The sequence below is a fragment of the Heloderma suspectum genome, chromosome 6 (assembly GCF_057233095.1).
Source record: "Heloderma suspectum isolate Gila_16-S chromosome 6, 16-S_ref, whole genome shotgun sequence".
Lineage (NCBI taxonomy): Eukaryota > Metazoa > Chordata > Lepidosauria > Squamata > Helodermatidae > Heloderma > Heloderma suspectum.
The window spans coordinates 127,945,906-127,963,805 of record NC_139463.1 but is presented as its reverse complement, the minus strand read 5'-3'; the positions used below and the strand labels follow the sequence as shown (position 1 = coordinate 127,963,805).

Genomic DNA, 17,900 nt, shown 5'->3' with positions numbered 1-17,900 from the left:
ACTCCAGATGAAGTCAGGCTAGGGCGGAGTAATGTGGAAGTAGCACTCCCGGTGACTCGGAAACTGTGGTTCTGTTAATGCAGCCTCAAATTGCACTCGCCTTTTTGGCAGCTCGGTCACATTGTCAACCTACGCTTAGTTTGTGATTGACTGCAATTGACTGCAATCCCAAGATCCTTTTGACATGACCTGCTCCCAAGCCAGATCCCCACCCACCCTGTACACCTCTACATTTAATTTTTGGGGGTTTGGGTTTGTTTTGTTTGCTAAATGCCTGTGTTAGATTTCATTTGTTAGCTTCAGCCCATTCTGTCAAGGTCATTTTGGAATTGTATCCCTGTCTTCTGAGATGCTAGCAATCCCTTCTCATTTTTGTCTCATCTACAACTCTGATGAAGGGTTAACCCTCTGCCCCTTCACGTTGTTGGGAAAGGTGAAGGCCCAGGACAGAGCCTGCAAAGCAAGAGGGTAGCCAGCTTGTAGTGCACATGATGTGTGCAAAGTGGGTGACATGGGTGTGTGGAAGAACTGCAAGGTGGAGATGAGTGTGTGAAAGACATCCAGTTCTGTCAATCTGAGGGAAAGTGTGCTAAGCAGGAAATGAGTGTGCGAGGCAGAGCAAGTGTTTGTGCAAAAGAGGGGATGTGTGAGCATGCAAAGCAAGGGACCGGTTTCCATTCTCACCCTGCTTTGCTTCTTCCCAGGCATCCAGCTCAGCAGAGAACAATGGGGGACACAGGAGGCCCTCAAAAGCTTTAATCAGACAGTCTTCAGTGGGCTTAGCAGCCTCCGGAGCAAGAGTAAGTGAAGGAGCAGGGTGGGCAGGAGGACTGGCTGGGAACATGCTGTGGCAAGAGGTTCCTTTGGTGGTTGGAAGCTGAAGTGGCACAGGCCTTGGAGGAAGAGGAGGAGGGCAGGCAGGCAGGCAGGCAGGCAGGAGTGAGGGATCCCTGCCTGCCACATGGGGCCCAATCCAGTCAATAAGAACCACCACCTCCACCGGAGTGCTAGAGAGAGGGAAGTGCTCCTTTGGATTCGTGGAAGGGGAAGGTGCTGGAGACAGCATTACCCTCACATCGCCATTCTGTCGCCAATTCTAGGGAACAGCACGGGGTGGAAACTGGCATCACTGGAGAAAACACTGACCAGTGACAACAACAAGATGGAGAAAGGTGGGGCTCAGACTACAAAAGTGTGCGTGTGTGTGTGTGTGTGTGTGTGTGTGTGAGAGAGAGAGATGATTACTTTGCACATTGTGCTTCTGAACAGGGTGCTTAATACTCAGAGGGAAGAAGTGATAGGATAGCGCTCTTCAAGTACTTGGAAGGCTGTCACAGAGAGGAAGGCCAGGATCTCTTCTTGATCATCCCAGAGTGCAGGACACGAAATAATGGGCTCAAGTGACAGGAAGCCAGATTCCGGCTGAACATCAGGAAAAACATCCTGACTGTTAGAGCAATATGACAACGCAATTCCCTAGGGAAGTAGTGAGTTCTCCCACACTGGAGGCGTTCAAGAGGCTGGACAGCCATCAGTCAGAGATGCTCTGACTTGGATTTCTGCATTGAGCAGGGGGTTGGACTTGATGGTCTTGTAGGCCCCTTCCAACCCTACTATCCTATGATTCCTAGTAATCAGTGTGCTTGGCACCTGATCAGAATGAGTGCAGCTAGGAGAATGTCCCCCTTGGTGTTCTTGGTTTCATCGCGAGTGCACAGGGCATTTGGAGGACCAGGCTTAAGTCTCCCTCGTGTAAACCCACAGAAGTGTGTGTAATGAACTTCTATTCTGTCTCTCTCTTCTCCCAGTTAAGAAACTCATCCAAGTGCAGCTGGATACCTTGCAACAGGACACCAGAGCATTCCACTGTGACCTGGTAGAATTGAGAAGCAATGGTAAAAAGCAAGAATACAAATTCTAGGGGTCAGGCAGGGCCACTTGGATGGTCGGGATCCTCTCTTTTCATGCCATAAATAATCTCCTCTTCCTTATGATTAATAAGTGTGGAATCTTATGCATGTCTAGGCAGAAAAAAGTCTTACAACATGCTGGCTGAGGGATGCTGGGAGTTGTAGGATTTTCTTCTATTTTAACATGTATAGGATTGCACCCTAATTAAGTTGTTTACAGGAACCCTTGCAGTCTCCCCCAACCTGATGCTCCCCGATGTGTTGAATGGCAAGACTTGATGGTCTTATAGGCCCCTTCCAACCCTACTATTCTATGATTCGAAGACCCATCATCCCCAGCCAGTATATCCTTGGCCTCCTCCCTTCCCTCCTCTTCCCAAATATTGTCAATGTGATATCACCAATAATTACATGTTTGGTTTATTTACAAGGACTGCTGAAATGCAGGCTTTCAAGAGCAGGGAAGGAAGGGAGAAGGCTGCCCATTTATGTGCAAATCGTGGCCATCAGGCAAGAGTAAAATAATAACCAGAATATACACTGGGGACTTTCAGAACCTCAGCGGCAAAAAGGTCTTTCATGTTGCAGCCGTTCCACCAGCAGGCTGGTGCTTCTATGATAAGAGTCCTAGGAAGACATCTGGGAGCGACTGTTGTGAATGCCCCCTCGTGGGGTGTACGGCAGTTCAGACTATGAAGCAAGCTCTACATCCCCCCCTCTTGTAGAGTCCAGCAAAGCAGGCGCTTTCATTTCCCCTGGGGTGTCGCGGAGCAGGCCCTCTCTTCGACAGTATTATTGAAAGGGTCCATGTACTGTTTCTGGGATCATGTGTGTTTTTAAACATTATTTGCAAATACAGCAATAACAAGCAAAAAACCAAACCAAAGTGTGTGGGGGGCGGGCACAAAAAGAAAAGAGGTAAAAAGAGAACACATCATAGAACATATCCCTGCACAAAATCATTTACATCACCCTTAACAGAAAAAGAAAACAAGGGGGAAAAGATTTAACAATTCCATTTCAAAAACATACTTTAATATAAGCAGTCCATATATCTAAGTAAACATCCATGGAAGAAGGACAGCTCGAGGAAACAGAAAAACAGCAAGATCATCAGTCCACTGAATGATCGGTGGTGGGTGTTTATCCCATTTTAAAAATTTTAATCTTTGTGCAGTTGTTACTTGTTTTCTTATTTATCTAAACTACTTGTATGCAGCTTGGTATCATAAGATCTCTAAGCAGTTTTCATAAGAAATACATAAAATACCATCTAAAAGCCAATATAAAAACAATCTGAAATAATAAATACATTGAAAACACTGCAGAAACAGTAAAGCAGAGCAGCACTATTACATGTCAGGGAAAGCCTTGAGTGCCATTTTTGACAGAAGGGCGGGGATCCAATCAATTCAAATAAATAATAAAGCCAGAGTAAACCGGCGGGACTTCAAGAGGCATCTGAAGTCGCCCCTTCAGAGTTCAGACTGAAACCTGGAGCGCATCCACTGCCCCCCGCCGTCGGAGCCCCCGGCCCCCACTGCAAGAGGCCTCACTCGTGCAGTTACTTGTCGACCAACCAGCAAGGCTCCTCCCCCCCTGGTGCCCCCCCCCCCCATTCTCAGCTCTCTTGCTTTCTCTCTTTCATCTTTATTGCAGGGCTTTTAGGCCAGGCCCCTGCAAGCTGGTACCCTCCAGATGTATTGGAGGAGGCTGCCCCAGGCCTACCGCAGTCCAACCCATTCAGTCACTCACCCTGAAGCAGCTCTCTTGCTACTGGCTCATAATGCAGCCGTGCAGCAGTACTGTGAACCCAGCCCACCTTTCTCCCTGCTGCTACGTCTGTGCTCCCCACTGGCACATGTGAATGTCACGCCTATATTCCACAAACAGGAGGACCCAAGGGGAGGGCCAAGTGTGAGTCACATCCCTTTCTGCCACCCCCACAGTTCCTGAGCTGTTAGGCATGGCTTGTGCACGCTCAGATTTAGCAGATGGGCCAAAATCTCAAGTTGCTAGACCTCAATGAGTAGGATTTTCCTCCTTGCCCTGCCTCCTTACTCCAGAGATAAAATTTAGTATTGACTCTGCTACCAACAGGAGCATGGAGGAACAGTCCTGTACACTGAGCCCCCTTGTAAGAGACTGGGAAGTCCCCTTTGCTCAGCCTTCGGTTACTGTCCTGGGATAACTTCCCCACTATGGGCCAAAAGTTCCAACTCTTTAGAACTCTGGAGCATCGACAGAGTGCAAAGCAAACAGTTACAAAAGACCATAAGAAAAGTTCCCCTAATTTCCTGTAGAGTGAAATGCTTTTTACCACACAGGCTTTCTCTCGGTGACAGCTCCCTTGCTGGTTTAGAGCTGGCTTACCATTTTAAGTCTACTCAGGAGGACAAGGCTTCCGCATGTCTACTCACAAGTAAGCAGGACTGAATCACTGAGTAGCACTTTCAAACAGCATTCCAAATGCTGAGCCTCTGCATGTCTACTCACAAGTAAGCAGGTCTGCCTGCCTGCAAAATGCACTGCTCAAAATCTTTGCAACAGCCTGATTTTTTGCAGGGTATTTGAAGGTTAATTGCCATTAAATATCTTCTTATCTCCTATCTGTGACTGGAGATAACAGTACAAAAAGCAGGGGGAGGGGGTGGCCCGTTCCCCATCCCTGCTTAGAGGGATGCTAGTCTAGCATCTTTTAAAACAGATTGCATTAAAAACTATTTATTAATATTATTACATGAATACTATGCCTTATGGCCTCAGTAGGGCCATCAAGGTGGCTTACAAGGTAAGACTGCATTTAGATTAGATTTCACAATAAAGAAAAGTAAAAGACCAAGAAATCCGCAAAAAGACATGAAGAAAAACAGCAGTATGCAGAACCACCTCTGCTTGCTACTCCAACACCCTTCTGAAAGGGGCGAGTCTTCTGGTCCCACCTCCTAAAAGAGACCACGCTTCCCTAGGGGAGGAGAAATCCACAAAGTGGGTGATACCACAGAAAAGACCCTGCTCTTTGTAGCCTTTCCTGGATAGAGGGTGTCTATGAAAATCAAGTAACCAAAACCTGGAGCCTGCCCTGCTCAGAGGGCCCTTGAGCAAGACCCCCTCCGTGGGCCCCCTCCCTCAGAGAGTCTGCCTTTGCCCCGGCTTTGTCACCCGCTGCTCTCCCTCCTCCTCTTTCTCACCGTGGCTACCGCTTGCTTACTTGGGAGGCAGAGAGCCCAGGAGCACGCAGGCTGTGGCTGCTGCGCCTTCTCCCTCCGCCGTCATCGGGGCCGAGCAAGAAGCAAGCGAACAAGCAGGTTGCAAGGGGAGGAGGGGGAGGAGCACGTCCAGGGGGCTGTTGTTGGTGGGCCCCTCTGGGGTGGGCCCTTGGCAGGCGCCCGCCATGCCTACCCTGGACGCCGGCCCCGGGCGAAAGGGCTCCAAGGCCCACCTTGGCTCGGTGTGTTGCTGGCCAGTGGTCCACGCTCCCTTGTCATGGGATGCCGCTGGAATTGCCGCCATGACGCTGTCGGTTGGCAAGGCAGGTAGGCAAGCCGGTTGCAGCGGGGCAGAGGAGGAGGCGCAAGCCCGGGGGCTCTTGTCAGGGGCCCCGCTGGGCTGCGGGGCCTCGGCAGGTGCCCGAGGATGGCTGCCTTTGATACCAGCCCTGTAAGCAAGTGGGTCCAGTGACAGGATGCAGCATTTCCTGTATGCTTATTTGAAAACATTTGTATACCCCTTTTTCATATTAATTTTAAAAACAGTTCACAAAGTAAAAAAGACGATACAATAACTCTTAAAATAATGAAATCTAAATAACACCTTCCAAATAAACAACAGCAACAAAAATGGCAAAACAACAACACCCCTCTGTAGGCCGGGGGGGGGGGGATATTCATTTTTTGAAAGAAAGCAAAAACACAACAAGGGCTTGTATATTTCTAGGAAAGTTAGTAGGGGAGAGGTGGCAGAGATCTCTCTTGGTGGAGAGTTCTGCAGCACTGGAGCCAGTGAACCTCCTTCTGCCAGCCGAGGCTGATGTAGCCTTCTCATGGGGTAGAATTTGGAGCAGGGCCTTATCGTAGGACCCTGGCAGGGGTGGCGGTGGGGCAGGGGTAATGTGTGTCTGTGAGTCTCTGCCTGGGTTCACACAACATGATAACCCACACTTGACCTTGTCGTTGAACCAGGGGTTGTGTTGTCTGAACCCAGCCATGCTAACAAACTATGGTTTGAACAACCCATGAACAGCCCAAGTTCACAACCCAACAAGAAACCATGGGTTGTTTGTGTTTAACGAACCATGGTTTGTTAGCACGCCTGGATTCAGACAACACAACAACCCACATTTCAGTGACAACCCACACTGAACCTTGAGTGTGGGTTATCATGTTGTGTAAACCCCAGCAGTGACTGACAGACACACGTTACTGCCCCGCCACCGCCCCTGGCAGGGTCCTATGATAAGGCCCTGCTCCGAATTCTATCCGGACATAAGAACATAGCACAAGAACATAAGAAGAGCCCTAAAGCTGGACCAGATCAAAGGTCCATCTAGTCCAGCTTTCTGTTCACAGAGTGGCCAACCAGCTGCCGATTGGAAATCCACAAGCAGGACACGAGTGCAACAGCACCCTCCTGCCCATGTTCCCCAGCAACTGGTGTACACAGGTAGACCACCTCTGATACTGGAGGCAGCACATAGCCATCGGGACCAGTAGCCACTGATAGCCTCCTCCAGGAATTTGTCTAACCCCCTTTTAAAGCCCCCCGAGTGGGTGGCCATCACCACATCTTGTGGTAGCAAGTTCCACAGTTTGACTCTGCACTATGTGAAGAAGTCCTGCCTTCAATCTGTCCTTAGTGTGGGTTATGGGTTGTGTGAATGCAGCCACTGGTTACATGGGGGTCATGCTCTGACCTTTTCTCCCCCACGGATAGGGACCAAAAGTGGCTGCTGCCCCAGGGGCTGGCAGGTTTTTCAAGAGAGCTGCTACTGGGTGTCCAGATCCACAGCGTCATGGGACAACGCAAAAAGCGACTGTGAAAGGAAAAAAGCCCACCTAGTTTCCATCAACTCGCCTGAGGAGAAAGTAGGTAGTCCTCCAGCAGAGGGAGCCATAGAAAACAGGGAGGGAGCACCATCCCCCAATAGGCATCCCCCAGTTCTCTGGTTCCGGGGGTGGTTGGGGGGTTAGGGAAACTCTGAGCAAACTGCTGATTTGTTAATGCATGTTTTTCATGCTAGAGGTTTGTGAATCAGCGCAAGAGGTCAGCTCACACATGGATCGGCTTGACTGATTCCAGCGGGATCTGGAAGTGGACGGATGGGACATTGTACACCTTCAACCAAGCGTGAGTTCAATTAATCACCACTGGCCCTTCCAGCAAGAACTAGGAAGTAGAATTATTTTTGATGCACCAGCCTGAATTTATTTATTTGTTTGTTTGTTTGTTTTTAAATTACATTCTGCCTACTGCTTAATAGTGTTTTTACTTAGTGGCTTCTCATTGTTTTGCTGCTTTTCTGGCTACTGTTTTTCTTCTTTTTTGGGTGATTGCTTGTTGAATGTTTTTTTAATAAAAACACGGAAACTGATATTACTATTTCTGAACTGCTGTTAGGAATGGGAAAGGGAGGGCGTACATCCTCTTTGATTGATAGATAGATAAAAACCAAAATACAATTGTAAAAAATCTAATTGGATAACACACAATATATCAATAAACCAGCCTTCCCTAAACTGGTGGACTCCTGATGTGCTGGACAACCAATGGCCATGCTGGCTGGGGATGATGAAAGTTGTAGTGCAACACATCTGGAGGGCACCAGGTTGGAGAAAGCTGCAATAAACTAATAAAAGTGGCCCAAAGCTTTCCGCAAGAAAACCATTTTAGCCTGGGGCCTAAATAATTGCAATAATAATAACAATAATGCGATAATTGCATTAAGTAGAAGATGAGGACCCTGTGCTCCTCAGATGTTGTTGGACTACAACTTCCATCACCTCAGAGGCTCTGACAATTAGCCATGGTGGCTGGGACTTACGGGAGTTGGAGTCCAAGAACATCTAGAGGACCACAGCTTCCCCACCTCTGCGTTTATTTATCACTTATCTGAAGTGTTTTTAAGCTGCTCTTAGCCAAAAGAGCTCCCAGAGCGGCTTGCAGACGATCAGTAAAGTAAGTCAGTCTCTGCCCCCACAGGCTTACAATCTAAACAGACACGACACCCTAGGAAAAAGGAATGGGGAGGGAAGAGGAAAAAATAATTCTTTCCACAGGGCTGGTGGAAGGGCCTTGCTTCCCTGCAGTACAGCTTGTTGGAATGGCTGCTGGTGCGTTAAAGCTTAAATACTTTTAAGCCATAACAGAACAATCACAAAGGGAACAATTTCCCTCTGTGCTCACTGCTAACATTTCTGTCTCTCTCTCTAGCCACATGTATGTCTCCCTCCCAACCCGAAATAACATTTTATGCATCTGATGAAGTGGCCCATGAGAGTTCCTGCCATAATAAATGCATCAGCCTTTCAGATGCCATAGGAATCTTTGATGTTGTTGCTGTAGACTTCGGGAGGGGGCATTGCTACGCGCTTGGAAGATTTGGGGCCCAGGCCCATAAGGCACAAAGCTGTATACATTTCCATATGCTAATTTACATCTAAAATATGCAAAGTTAGAAATCCTTAATAGGGTTCATTTAAATTTCATAGAAGGCATTGTCAGCAAACTGATTTCTCATCAAAACTACCCCAAAGAAATAGCTAAATCGTGGGTGTGTCTGCACGGGCAAGTAGATAGCTAAATTGCAGCACATGGTATGGGGAGAGTTAACCCGTCCCTCCCCAGCTGAAATCCCCCTTGACATTGTCCTCTGCATGGCAATTAAGTTGAGAAAAAGCCCCTTCCTTTGGCACTAATAAACACTCAGGGCTCTGAGAACAGATCCTGGGAAACAGATTTGGGGGCAACGGGGCCGCAGGAGCCCAGGCCTAGAAATGCCCCTGCTGTAGGCTAGCATGGTTCCTGCCTCCCTTCTGGAAACTGTTACCCTAGATTGATTATTTCAGACCGTAACTCGCGACCTCAGAGCACTGTAAGAACACATCTGTAAATATGCATTCAGTTTCTCTCTTCCCCCCGCCCCTTTAACAAATGTTAATCTCCCTCCACTGTTGTTTTAGGGACTGGAGTGAGGGTCAACCAGACCACTGGTATGGCCATGGCCTCGGGGGCGGCGAAGACTGTGTTCAGATGTACCCCAGTGGTTTATGGAACGACAACCACTGTTCCCGCACGTTCCTCTGGATATGTGAGATGGAGCTGAAGGTCTAGAAGAAAGAAGATCCTGATCCTCTGGATTCCGGGAGGATTCCCATGCAACTGATTTCCTGGTCACATGTACATATAACGGGCTAAGAACCAACCGCTGTTGGCCATCTGCAATTCCTATCAGGCATTGGCTGAATGGCTGGGGCGTGTCACGGAATGTCCACGAGCTTTTCTGGGAAGGGCTGGACACGGGATGTGACATCAGCTAATGCATTCCAGCACAAAGACCATCAGAGAGGCATCTATTCTAAACTCATCTCTGGGAGGGCCTTAGTAGAAACACCACTGTCTCTCAGTGTCATTCCACCATATGTAAAAGGAAATGGTTCGTTGTTGTAAGGATAGGGTTAGGAATAGATATATATATTTCAGGAATACATTTTTTTGAAATTAAAACCAAACTCCTAAGGATTACACTCACCTGCAAAAACTTGTTACAAAAACACAACTCTTATTATCACGCATTAACTAATACCAAATTATTATTCCTCTCTCACTTACTATTATAATATAATGCACATTTATAAACATCAGGCACATTTTTGGAGGCATACTGTCCAACCATGGACAAGAACATCCTCCACTTATAGGACAGGGTTAGGATTAGGATAAATGGGAAGGGGCAGGACTGAGACCCAGCCTCGTGGCTAGGAATCTGTTGATTATGAATATAAAGAAATCTACAGTTATAAAATTAATCAAATATCTTAAAAAAAAATAAAGCATGATTTTATTTTATTTTTTTTAAGTGTTGCCTCTCCTTGGAATGGTTGCTCTTGGACCTGAGTTACGGTCTCCTTGTGATATTTTTTTTTACCATACAGGTAGAATCAAATAGCACGTGCTCCCAGCCAGGGAAGAAGTTATCCTAAGTTACAGGAAGATATGCACACATGGTTGTGGGGGCGGGATTACAAACTGACCAGGGGGAAGCAAAATAGAGCATGAGCTCCCAAGCGTTGCGCCTCCTGAGGAAACCTCTGCCAATCCATCTTGGCCCAGCTCAGTGGTGGAGCTCCTGCTTTGCCTGCAGGAGGCCCCCGGTTCGATCCCCAGCAGCATCTCCAGGCAGGGCAGGAAAAGTTCCTGCCCGAAACCCCGGAGGGCCCTTGCTGGCCGTCGTGGGCCTGGGGTCTGACTCGGTACGAGGCAACGTCAGAGGTTCCGAAGTCATCCAGCCACCACAACGTGTCTACAAATAATGCACTTTGCTGCCATGGCGTCAGTACAGGCTGGGCCAGCTTTCATCTCCAGCAGGAGTGTCCTCGTAGGCAGTCATGCAGCAGATCCAGCTTTCCCCAGCCCCTGCTGAGTCCCCGCTTGTCATGGGGCTGTTAAAGGCACAGAGCCTCTGTCAGGCCAAAAGACAAAGCATGGTGCACACATCTTCTCTGCTGAGCTCTTGAGTCCCAGGAAGAGCTCAAGGGCCAGACATAGGAACAGGGCAAGCTGCCCTAGGCAGAGTCCGATCCCGGGCCCATCTAGCCCAGGACTGTCAACACTGACCGGCAGCAGGGGCTTCCAGGGCTTCAGGCAAGGTTTTTTCCAGCCCTACCTGGAGACATGGGGGATTGAACCTGCAAAGCAGGGGCTCCCCCGCTGGGCTGTGGCCCCTTCCTAGACCCTGCTGACAAGGTGGGGAGCTGCTGCGATGTCTGGGGCTGCTGCTTCCCGATTGCTGGGTAGTGAACAAGAGGAAGTTGCACACTTGGTTAGTTGCACACCTGGAAAGGTAGTTAAAGTTAGTTGTGCACTTTGAAAGTTAAGTTTCTCACCTCTTCTTCGGTCTGCCCACTTTCCCTACAGCAGAAAACCTGTCAAAAAACAGAATAATTGGATGATGCCTTCCGATTGATAGCACTGTAGGGACATTGTACACTAGCACTTCTAAGCGATAAAACAATGTTTGACCTGAGACAGGTCTGCTCTTCTACTTCTAGGCCCCCAAACAGACTTTGGCTCATCAGCACGATGCAAGCAGGCGTTCAACTTAGCTAAGCCACTGTGGTGGCCTTTCTGGACACTACACATCTATAGCCCTCTTTCATTTCTTCCCCCAGTATTCAGAGACAGGGTTTATTCTGAATCTGTAAACACCACTCTGTTCATGCTGCCATTTTTGGAACGCTCGGTTTATTATTTGACTCTGCTTCATACCATGTTGAAGTTGTAGAATATGCAATACCATCCCCCTGCACTCAATAACCTGCAGGATACATGTCCATGAAATCCCCTTTGCTCAATTTAGGATGTGATTGTGTTCCACCATAACCACCTTCATAGTTAAACCTTTTCATTGTTTAAAAAATTATGGTGTTTGCTAACAAAAGCAATTACTATGAATTCGCTATAATTCAGTACCTTCAGCATTTTCTTCTGTATACATTGACATCTGCAAACTTTTTCCTACTCCCCTAGTATTTTTATTTGCTTGATTTTTAATATGTTAACCTGTTTGCTGTAATCTTTTTATCCACACTGTTTATTATTGTTTTTTACTAGGGCTGTGCATGGACCCCCTGATCCGACTTGGAGGCTGCTTCGGAGCTTCCGAGGTGGGCCTGATTTGGCTTGGGATGATTCGGAGGGGCCCCGACTCACTTTGGCCTATGAAGCTGAAGCAGGATTCATACATCCGAATCCTGCTTCCCTCCGGCCAACAGGCTGCCCAGCCCCCAGCTCCTTACCTGGGCCTTTGTTCGGGGGGGGGGGGGAGCTGCTGCCACCAGAGGAGCTGTCACTGCCAGGGAAGCCATTGCCGGTGCGCCCAGGGAACCACAGCTGGCGCTGCTGGGGGAGCCGCTGCTGCCACCGCCAGCTCCTAGGCCCTCTGGACGTGCAGCAGAACAACCAGATAGCTGTTGGTGCACACCCATAGGACCCAGGTAAGGAGCTGGGGGCTGGGCGGTGGCAGCAGCAGCGTGGCAACTGGGCTTCCAGATCACTCCAAAGCACACTGAAGCACTTTGGAGCAACCCGCTTCACTACAGGCCACTTCATGTCCCCTCCGCTTCGCCTTGGAGGTGGCCTGCAGTGGTCTGAAGCACCCCACTTCAACTTGGAGCTCGGGCTTCAGGCCAAAGCAGTACACAGCCCTCTTTTTCTGCATTCTCCCCTGCACCAAATCCTCCTAGGACGTCTTCAACACTTCTTTTCTGCCGTAGAGTTTGTTGGTGTGACCCATATGTCCTCTGCAGCTGGACACTTCTGTGATTTCATTGTTGCCATGCCTTGGTTGCTATGCTTAGATGTGGAGCGCACCTGGCGGTGGGGGGAGAATCTGGATACATTGATGACAGACAAGTCCAAATTCAGCTGAGCTGACACAGTTTGATGTTCCAGTGCTTCTGTAGCACTGTACTGTTTAAATGAAAAATCGTATCTTTTCCAGACACTGTTCTGGAATGGTGGTCTCAACTTTTGCAGGTGTCACAAACAAATTGTTGGCTGTTGATTCAGGAACTATTGTTGTCTTTGGGCAACTGGTGCGCAGTTCTTCAGGTCAGTGGGTCTCACACCACAGCTCTCGAACATTTTGATGGGTCCTAAAATTCAGGATCTTATTTCTTTCAAGCGTCCATTCTACCTCAGAAGTGAGCAGAACTTGTGCGGCAAGAATTTTTCAGGCTGTCCAAAGTAGCTGGTAGATTTTGGAGTCCAAAAAAAGGAAATACAGTATTCCAGTAACACAGTTCTTTACTTGCAATCAGCTCCACAAGAGTTCTTTAGTTGGTATAAACTCCACAACTTTGGGATGCTTTCATCTCTTTTGGTATAATATTTTGTGGTCTTCCTCATTTAGTGTGTCAAATGAATAGTCCATGGCAATCAGCCATATTTAAATTCTTATCTCTTTTAAAGTCATCTGGCAAGTGGCAATGCATCTGTTGGATCTGGCGGACTGGTGCTTGGTCCTAAAAAGAAGTCTTGCACAGAAGTATAACAACAATATCTAACAATAACAAACCATCTACGTATCTCCCTCCCACCATTGCTTTTTTCTGCAACATCCCCCCCACATATTTAAAAGAACAAAATGTAATTATGGAAATTAAGGATCAGAAAAAAATATTGTGATGCACATAAACTACATGATCTTATTCCAATTAGTTCAAATGGAACATATAAGCTGTAAATGATATGGTTATGAAGTGCGTAATACAGTCTGTGTATTTTATTTTTTCTGTAAAACTCCAAATGTTTTAAAGTTGGAAAAGAATAGACTGAGAAGCAATTAGCGTGTGCTGCAATGGTGTGTGTATACCTGATAAGATACTCAGAGCTGAATAGTAAGCGTGTGATTCCCCTCATTCATGTTCACATAATTGTTGCTTATTATAAAAAAAACAACATAACCATTATACACACACACACACACACACACACACACTTAGATTGACCCAATGCACTGCTATTAAGGTATTCATTAGCAATATATTTGTTACACAGGATCCTTAAAAAACACCCTTTAATCACAACCAATCATATTAGCAAACGGCATATATGTGCAAAGAAATTTGTGAATTTTGAATGTGCTCAAAATAAAACAATGAGATGGCCATTTCAACATATATACAAGACTTAGGGAGCAATCCTATGGCTGCTAGACTGCGACTAGACAGCCATAGGATATCTGGTTTTCCAGGAACTGACCTTACAGCTTGCGGTCCAGGGTGGGTTCCCAGAAAACCAGCCTCCCCTGACTTCTGCACTGCTTCCGGGGCAGTGCAGAACAGCCCGCCCTCTGTGCTCGCAAGAGGAGCAAGGAGCAGCCGAAAAGGGGCGTGCCTGGGGGTGTCTGGGTGGGAGGGCAGAAGTGCTTGTACAACACATCCACTGTTGTACAACAGCCTCCTCTCCTGCAGCTAGACAGCTGCAATCGGTTGTCTAGCCGAAAATGCAGAGCAGGAGAAGCGTGAAGGGAACGACCTCCTCCGTGCTTCTCCTGCCCTGCTTTGGATAGGCGGCTGCCTCTGAGTTCAGAGGTGGCTGCCTATCTGAATAGGATTGCGCCCTTACAGTACAAAACATATATCCAAACACAAAACATGAAACATATGACGTAGACGGCTTATTTTGGCAATCATGACTTTTTCTTGATTGAACTTGTTTCATTAATCCTGCAACAATGAATCCTGCAACAATTTTGTAAGGTTAAACAGCAAAGTAAATATTCACAAAAACAACAACTTAGGGAGCAATCCAAGGTCAGAGACAAAAATGGAGCAAAGAATAAAAGGAACCTGGTGGTCGGAGTCTACTACCAGCCACCCAATCAAGGAGAAGACAAGGATGAAACTTTTGAAAAGCAAATAGCCAATGTTTTAAGGAAGCATGATGTAGTAGTAATGGGGGACTTCAATTTCCCCAATATTTGTTGGGACACAAATTCTGCAAAACATGGCCCCTCCAGGAAATTCCTGACCTGTGTGGCGGATAACTTCCTCCTACAGAAAGTAGAGGAAGGAACTAGAGGATCGGCTATCCTTGACTTGATCCTAACCTTCAGAGATGACTTAGTGGATAAAGTAGCAGTTACAGGAACTCTGGGGGAAAGCGACCATGTTGTACTTGAGTTCTTGGTTCTAAGGGAAGCAAAAGCCGAGTGTAGTCAAACGCGTACCCTGGATTTTAGGAAAGCTGATTTTCATAAACTCAGAACAATGATCAGTAAGGTCCCATGGCAAGCGACACTAACGAGAAAAGGAGTCCAAGATGGGTGGGAGCTTTTAAAAAAGGAAATTCTCAAGGCACAATTACAAACAATTCCAACAAGGAGAAAAGGTGGAAGACAACAGAAGAAGCCAATGTGGCTTCACAAAAAGCTTAGGGATGACCTGAAGACCAAAAAGGACACATATAGGAAGTGGAAAGAAGGCCAAGTAACAAAGGAAGAGTACAGGCAGATAGCACAGAATTGCAGGGATGGCGTCAGGAAGGCTAAAGCTGAGAATGAGCTGAGGTTAGCAAGGGATGCTAAAAACAACAAAAAGGCTTTCTTCAGCTACGTGCATAGTAAAAAGCAGAGGAAAGAAATGGTGGTTCAGCTATTAAATAAGGATGGCAAAACGATAACACATGACAAAGAAAAGGCAGAGGTGCTCAATTCCTACTTTGGCTCAGTCTTCTCCCAAAAGAGGGTCTATGACCCACCTGGCAAAGGCGAAGTACAGGCTGAAGGGGAAGGATTGCAGCTTGAGATTGATAGGCATATGGTCAAGGAACACCTAATTCCTTTGAATGAGTTCAAATCTCCAGGGCCAGATGAACTGCATCCTAGAGTAATAAAGGAACTGGCAGAAGAACTCTCAGAACCGCTGTCTATTCTCTTTGAGAAATCATGGAGGACGGGGGAAGTGCCAGATGACTGGAGGAGGGCTAATGTTGTCCCTATCTTCAAAACGGGCAAAAAGGAGGAACCTGGGAACTACAGACCAGTCAGTCTGACATCCATCCCTGGAAAAATTCTGGAGCAGATGATAAAGCAATCCATCTGGAAGCACCTTGACAACAATGCCGTGATTACTCGAAGCCAACATGGATTTGTCAAAAACAAGTCCTGCCAGACAAATCTGATCTCATTTTTTGATCAAGTCACCTCCCTTGTAGACCGTGGGAATGCTGTAGACATCATATACCTCGACTTCAGCAAAGCTTTCGACAAAGTGCCCCATGATATCCTGATGAGCAAACTAGCTCAAAGTGGGCTAGATGAAACAACAATCCGGTGGATCCACAGTTGGCTACAGAATCGGACTCAAAGAGTGCTTATCAACAGGACCTTCTCAAACTGGGGAGAGGTAACGAGTGGGGTACCGCAGGGCTCAGTCCTGGGCCCAGTGCTCTTCAACATTTTTATGAATGACTTGGAGGAGGAGGTGCAGGGAACGCTGATCAAATTTGTAGATGACACAAAATTCGGCAGGATAGCTAATACTTTGGAAGACAGAAACAAAATTCAAAGTGATCTGGATAGACTGGAGCGCTGGGCAGAAAACAACAGAATGACATTGAATAGGGATCAATGCCAAGTTCTGCACCTAGGAAAAAGAAACCAAATGCACAGTTACAAGATGGGGGATACGTGGCTCAACCACGCTACAAGCGAGAGGGATCTTGGAATTGTTGTCGATCACAAGCTGAATATGAGCCAACAATGTGATGTGGCTGCAAAAAAGGCCAATGCTCTTTTGGGTTGCATTCATAGAAGCATAGCTTCCAAATCCTGGGAAGTACTAGTTCCCCTCTACTCAGCACTGGTTAGGCCTCATCTGGAGTACTGTGTCCAGTTCTGGGCGCCACACTTTAAGAAGGATGCAGACAAACTGGAGAGGGTTCAGAGGAGGGCAACAAAGATGATCAGGGGACTGGAAACAAAGCCCTATGAAGAGAGACTGAAAGAACTGGGCATGTTTAGCCTTGAGAAGGGAAGACTGAGGGGAGATATGATAGCACTCTTCAAGTACTTGAAAGGTTGCCACAGAGAAGAAGGCCAGGATCTCTTCTTGATCATCCCAGAGTGCAGGACACGGAAGAATGGGCTCAAGTGACAGGAAGCCAGATTCTGGCTGAACATCAGGAAAAACTTCCTGACTGTAAGAGCAATATGACAATGGAACCCATTCCCCGGGGAGGTGGTGGGCTCTCCCACACTGGAGGCCTTCAAGACGAGGCTGGACAGCCATCTGTCAGGGATGCTCCAACTTGGATTCCTGCACTGAGCAGGGGGTTGGACTCGATGGCCTTGTAGGCCCCTTCCAACCCTACTATTCTATGATTCTGTTATTCTATGACACTGCTCTGACCTTGGAGTGGGGAATCAGAGATCCGATCCTGCTCCCCCTTGCTGCTGGCACAGAAAGAATCATGGTGGTGCCCTCTCTGAGGTCTGGAAAGCGACCTCAGAGAGGGGGTAAAGGGGGCGTTTCAGTGGGCGGGGAGGGGAGGAGACTGGAGAGGCCAGGAAACGAGCTATCCAGTGGCCTCCGCAGCCTCCTTCCCTCTCCCTCTGAAGCAAAAAAGCCTGTCTAGTGAAAATGCAGTGCGGGGGGAGGGGGAGGGAGAGATCGCCTCCACCACTCCTCCAGCCCTGCGTAGGATGAGTCGAAGCCTCCAAGTCTGGGTACTTATGGTCATCGAGGGTGCAACTCTAGGACTGCGCCCCTAAACAATTATGCTGTGTAAGGAGACTACTTCAATTTTGATTTATGCTCTCTTTTTAAAAAAACATTTGGAAGAAGAAAGAACAATGTTTGGAACTACCAGAGTCAAATAGATTTAAAGTGTAGGTTTTCCCATTGTTCTCTCTCTTTCTTCTGACTATCTCTTCTCTGGAAAGACAGAAAAGAGGAACTGCCTCACAACAGTCTTTCCTTTCTGCATTCACAAAAGTGAGTCTCAAACTTTTAGAGCCATTAAGCCTGAATAAACGCATAAAAGCTTTTAATGACAGCTTTTTAGTCTAGTGACACTACTCCTAAAATTGTTTCAAAACATTAAAATAGTTTGTTAAATTGAAGAACCTTTTCTTTCTGTATGTGGTCAGAGGCGCCGTTCTCCTTACTTCCTCTTTGTTTCAATCCCCCCCCCCCCCCGTTAAACTGCATCTTAGAAAAGAGGAAGAACAATTTGGAATATAAAAGGGTGCAATGATGAACTGATTTT

The 17,900-nt window shown here is 47.2% G+C and overlaps 1 protein-coding gene across 3 annotated transcripts in view; it reads left to right on the top strand.

Annotated features, from left to right (window-relative positions):
• The window catches only part of LOC146343172 (asialoglycoprotein receptor 1-like), a 28,552-nt gene extending 18,570 nt beyond the window's left edge, over positions 1–9,982 (top strand). For all 3 annotated transcript variants that reach the window (XM_084806777.1, XM_084806775.1, XM_084806774.1), the window contains 6 exons: positions 705–800; positions 1,101–1,172; positions 1,809–1,895; positions 6,843–6,994; positions 7,150–7,256; positions 9,089–9,982. In XM_084806777.1, coding sequence (XP_084662903.1) covers positions 705–800; positions 1,101–1,172; positions 1,809–1,895; positions 6,843–6,994; positions 7,150–7,256; positions 9,089–9,239 — 665 coding nt within the window. In that variant the 3' untranslated portion in view covers positions 9,240–9,982. The remainder of the gene's footprint in view (positions 1–704; positions 801–1,100; positions 1,173–1,808; positions 1,896–6,842; positions 6,995–7,149; positions 7,257–9,088) is intronic.
• The last annotated feature ends 7,918 nt before the right edge of the window (positions 9,983–17,900 follow it).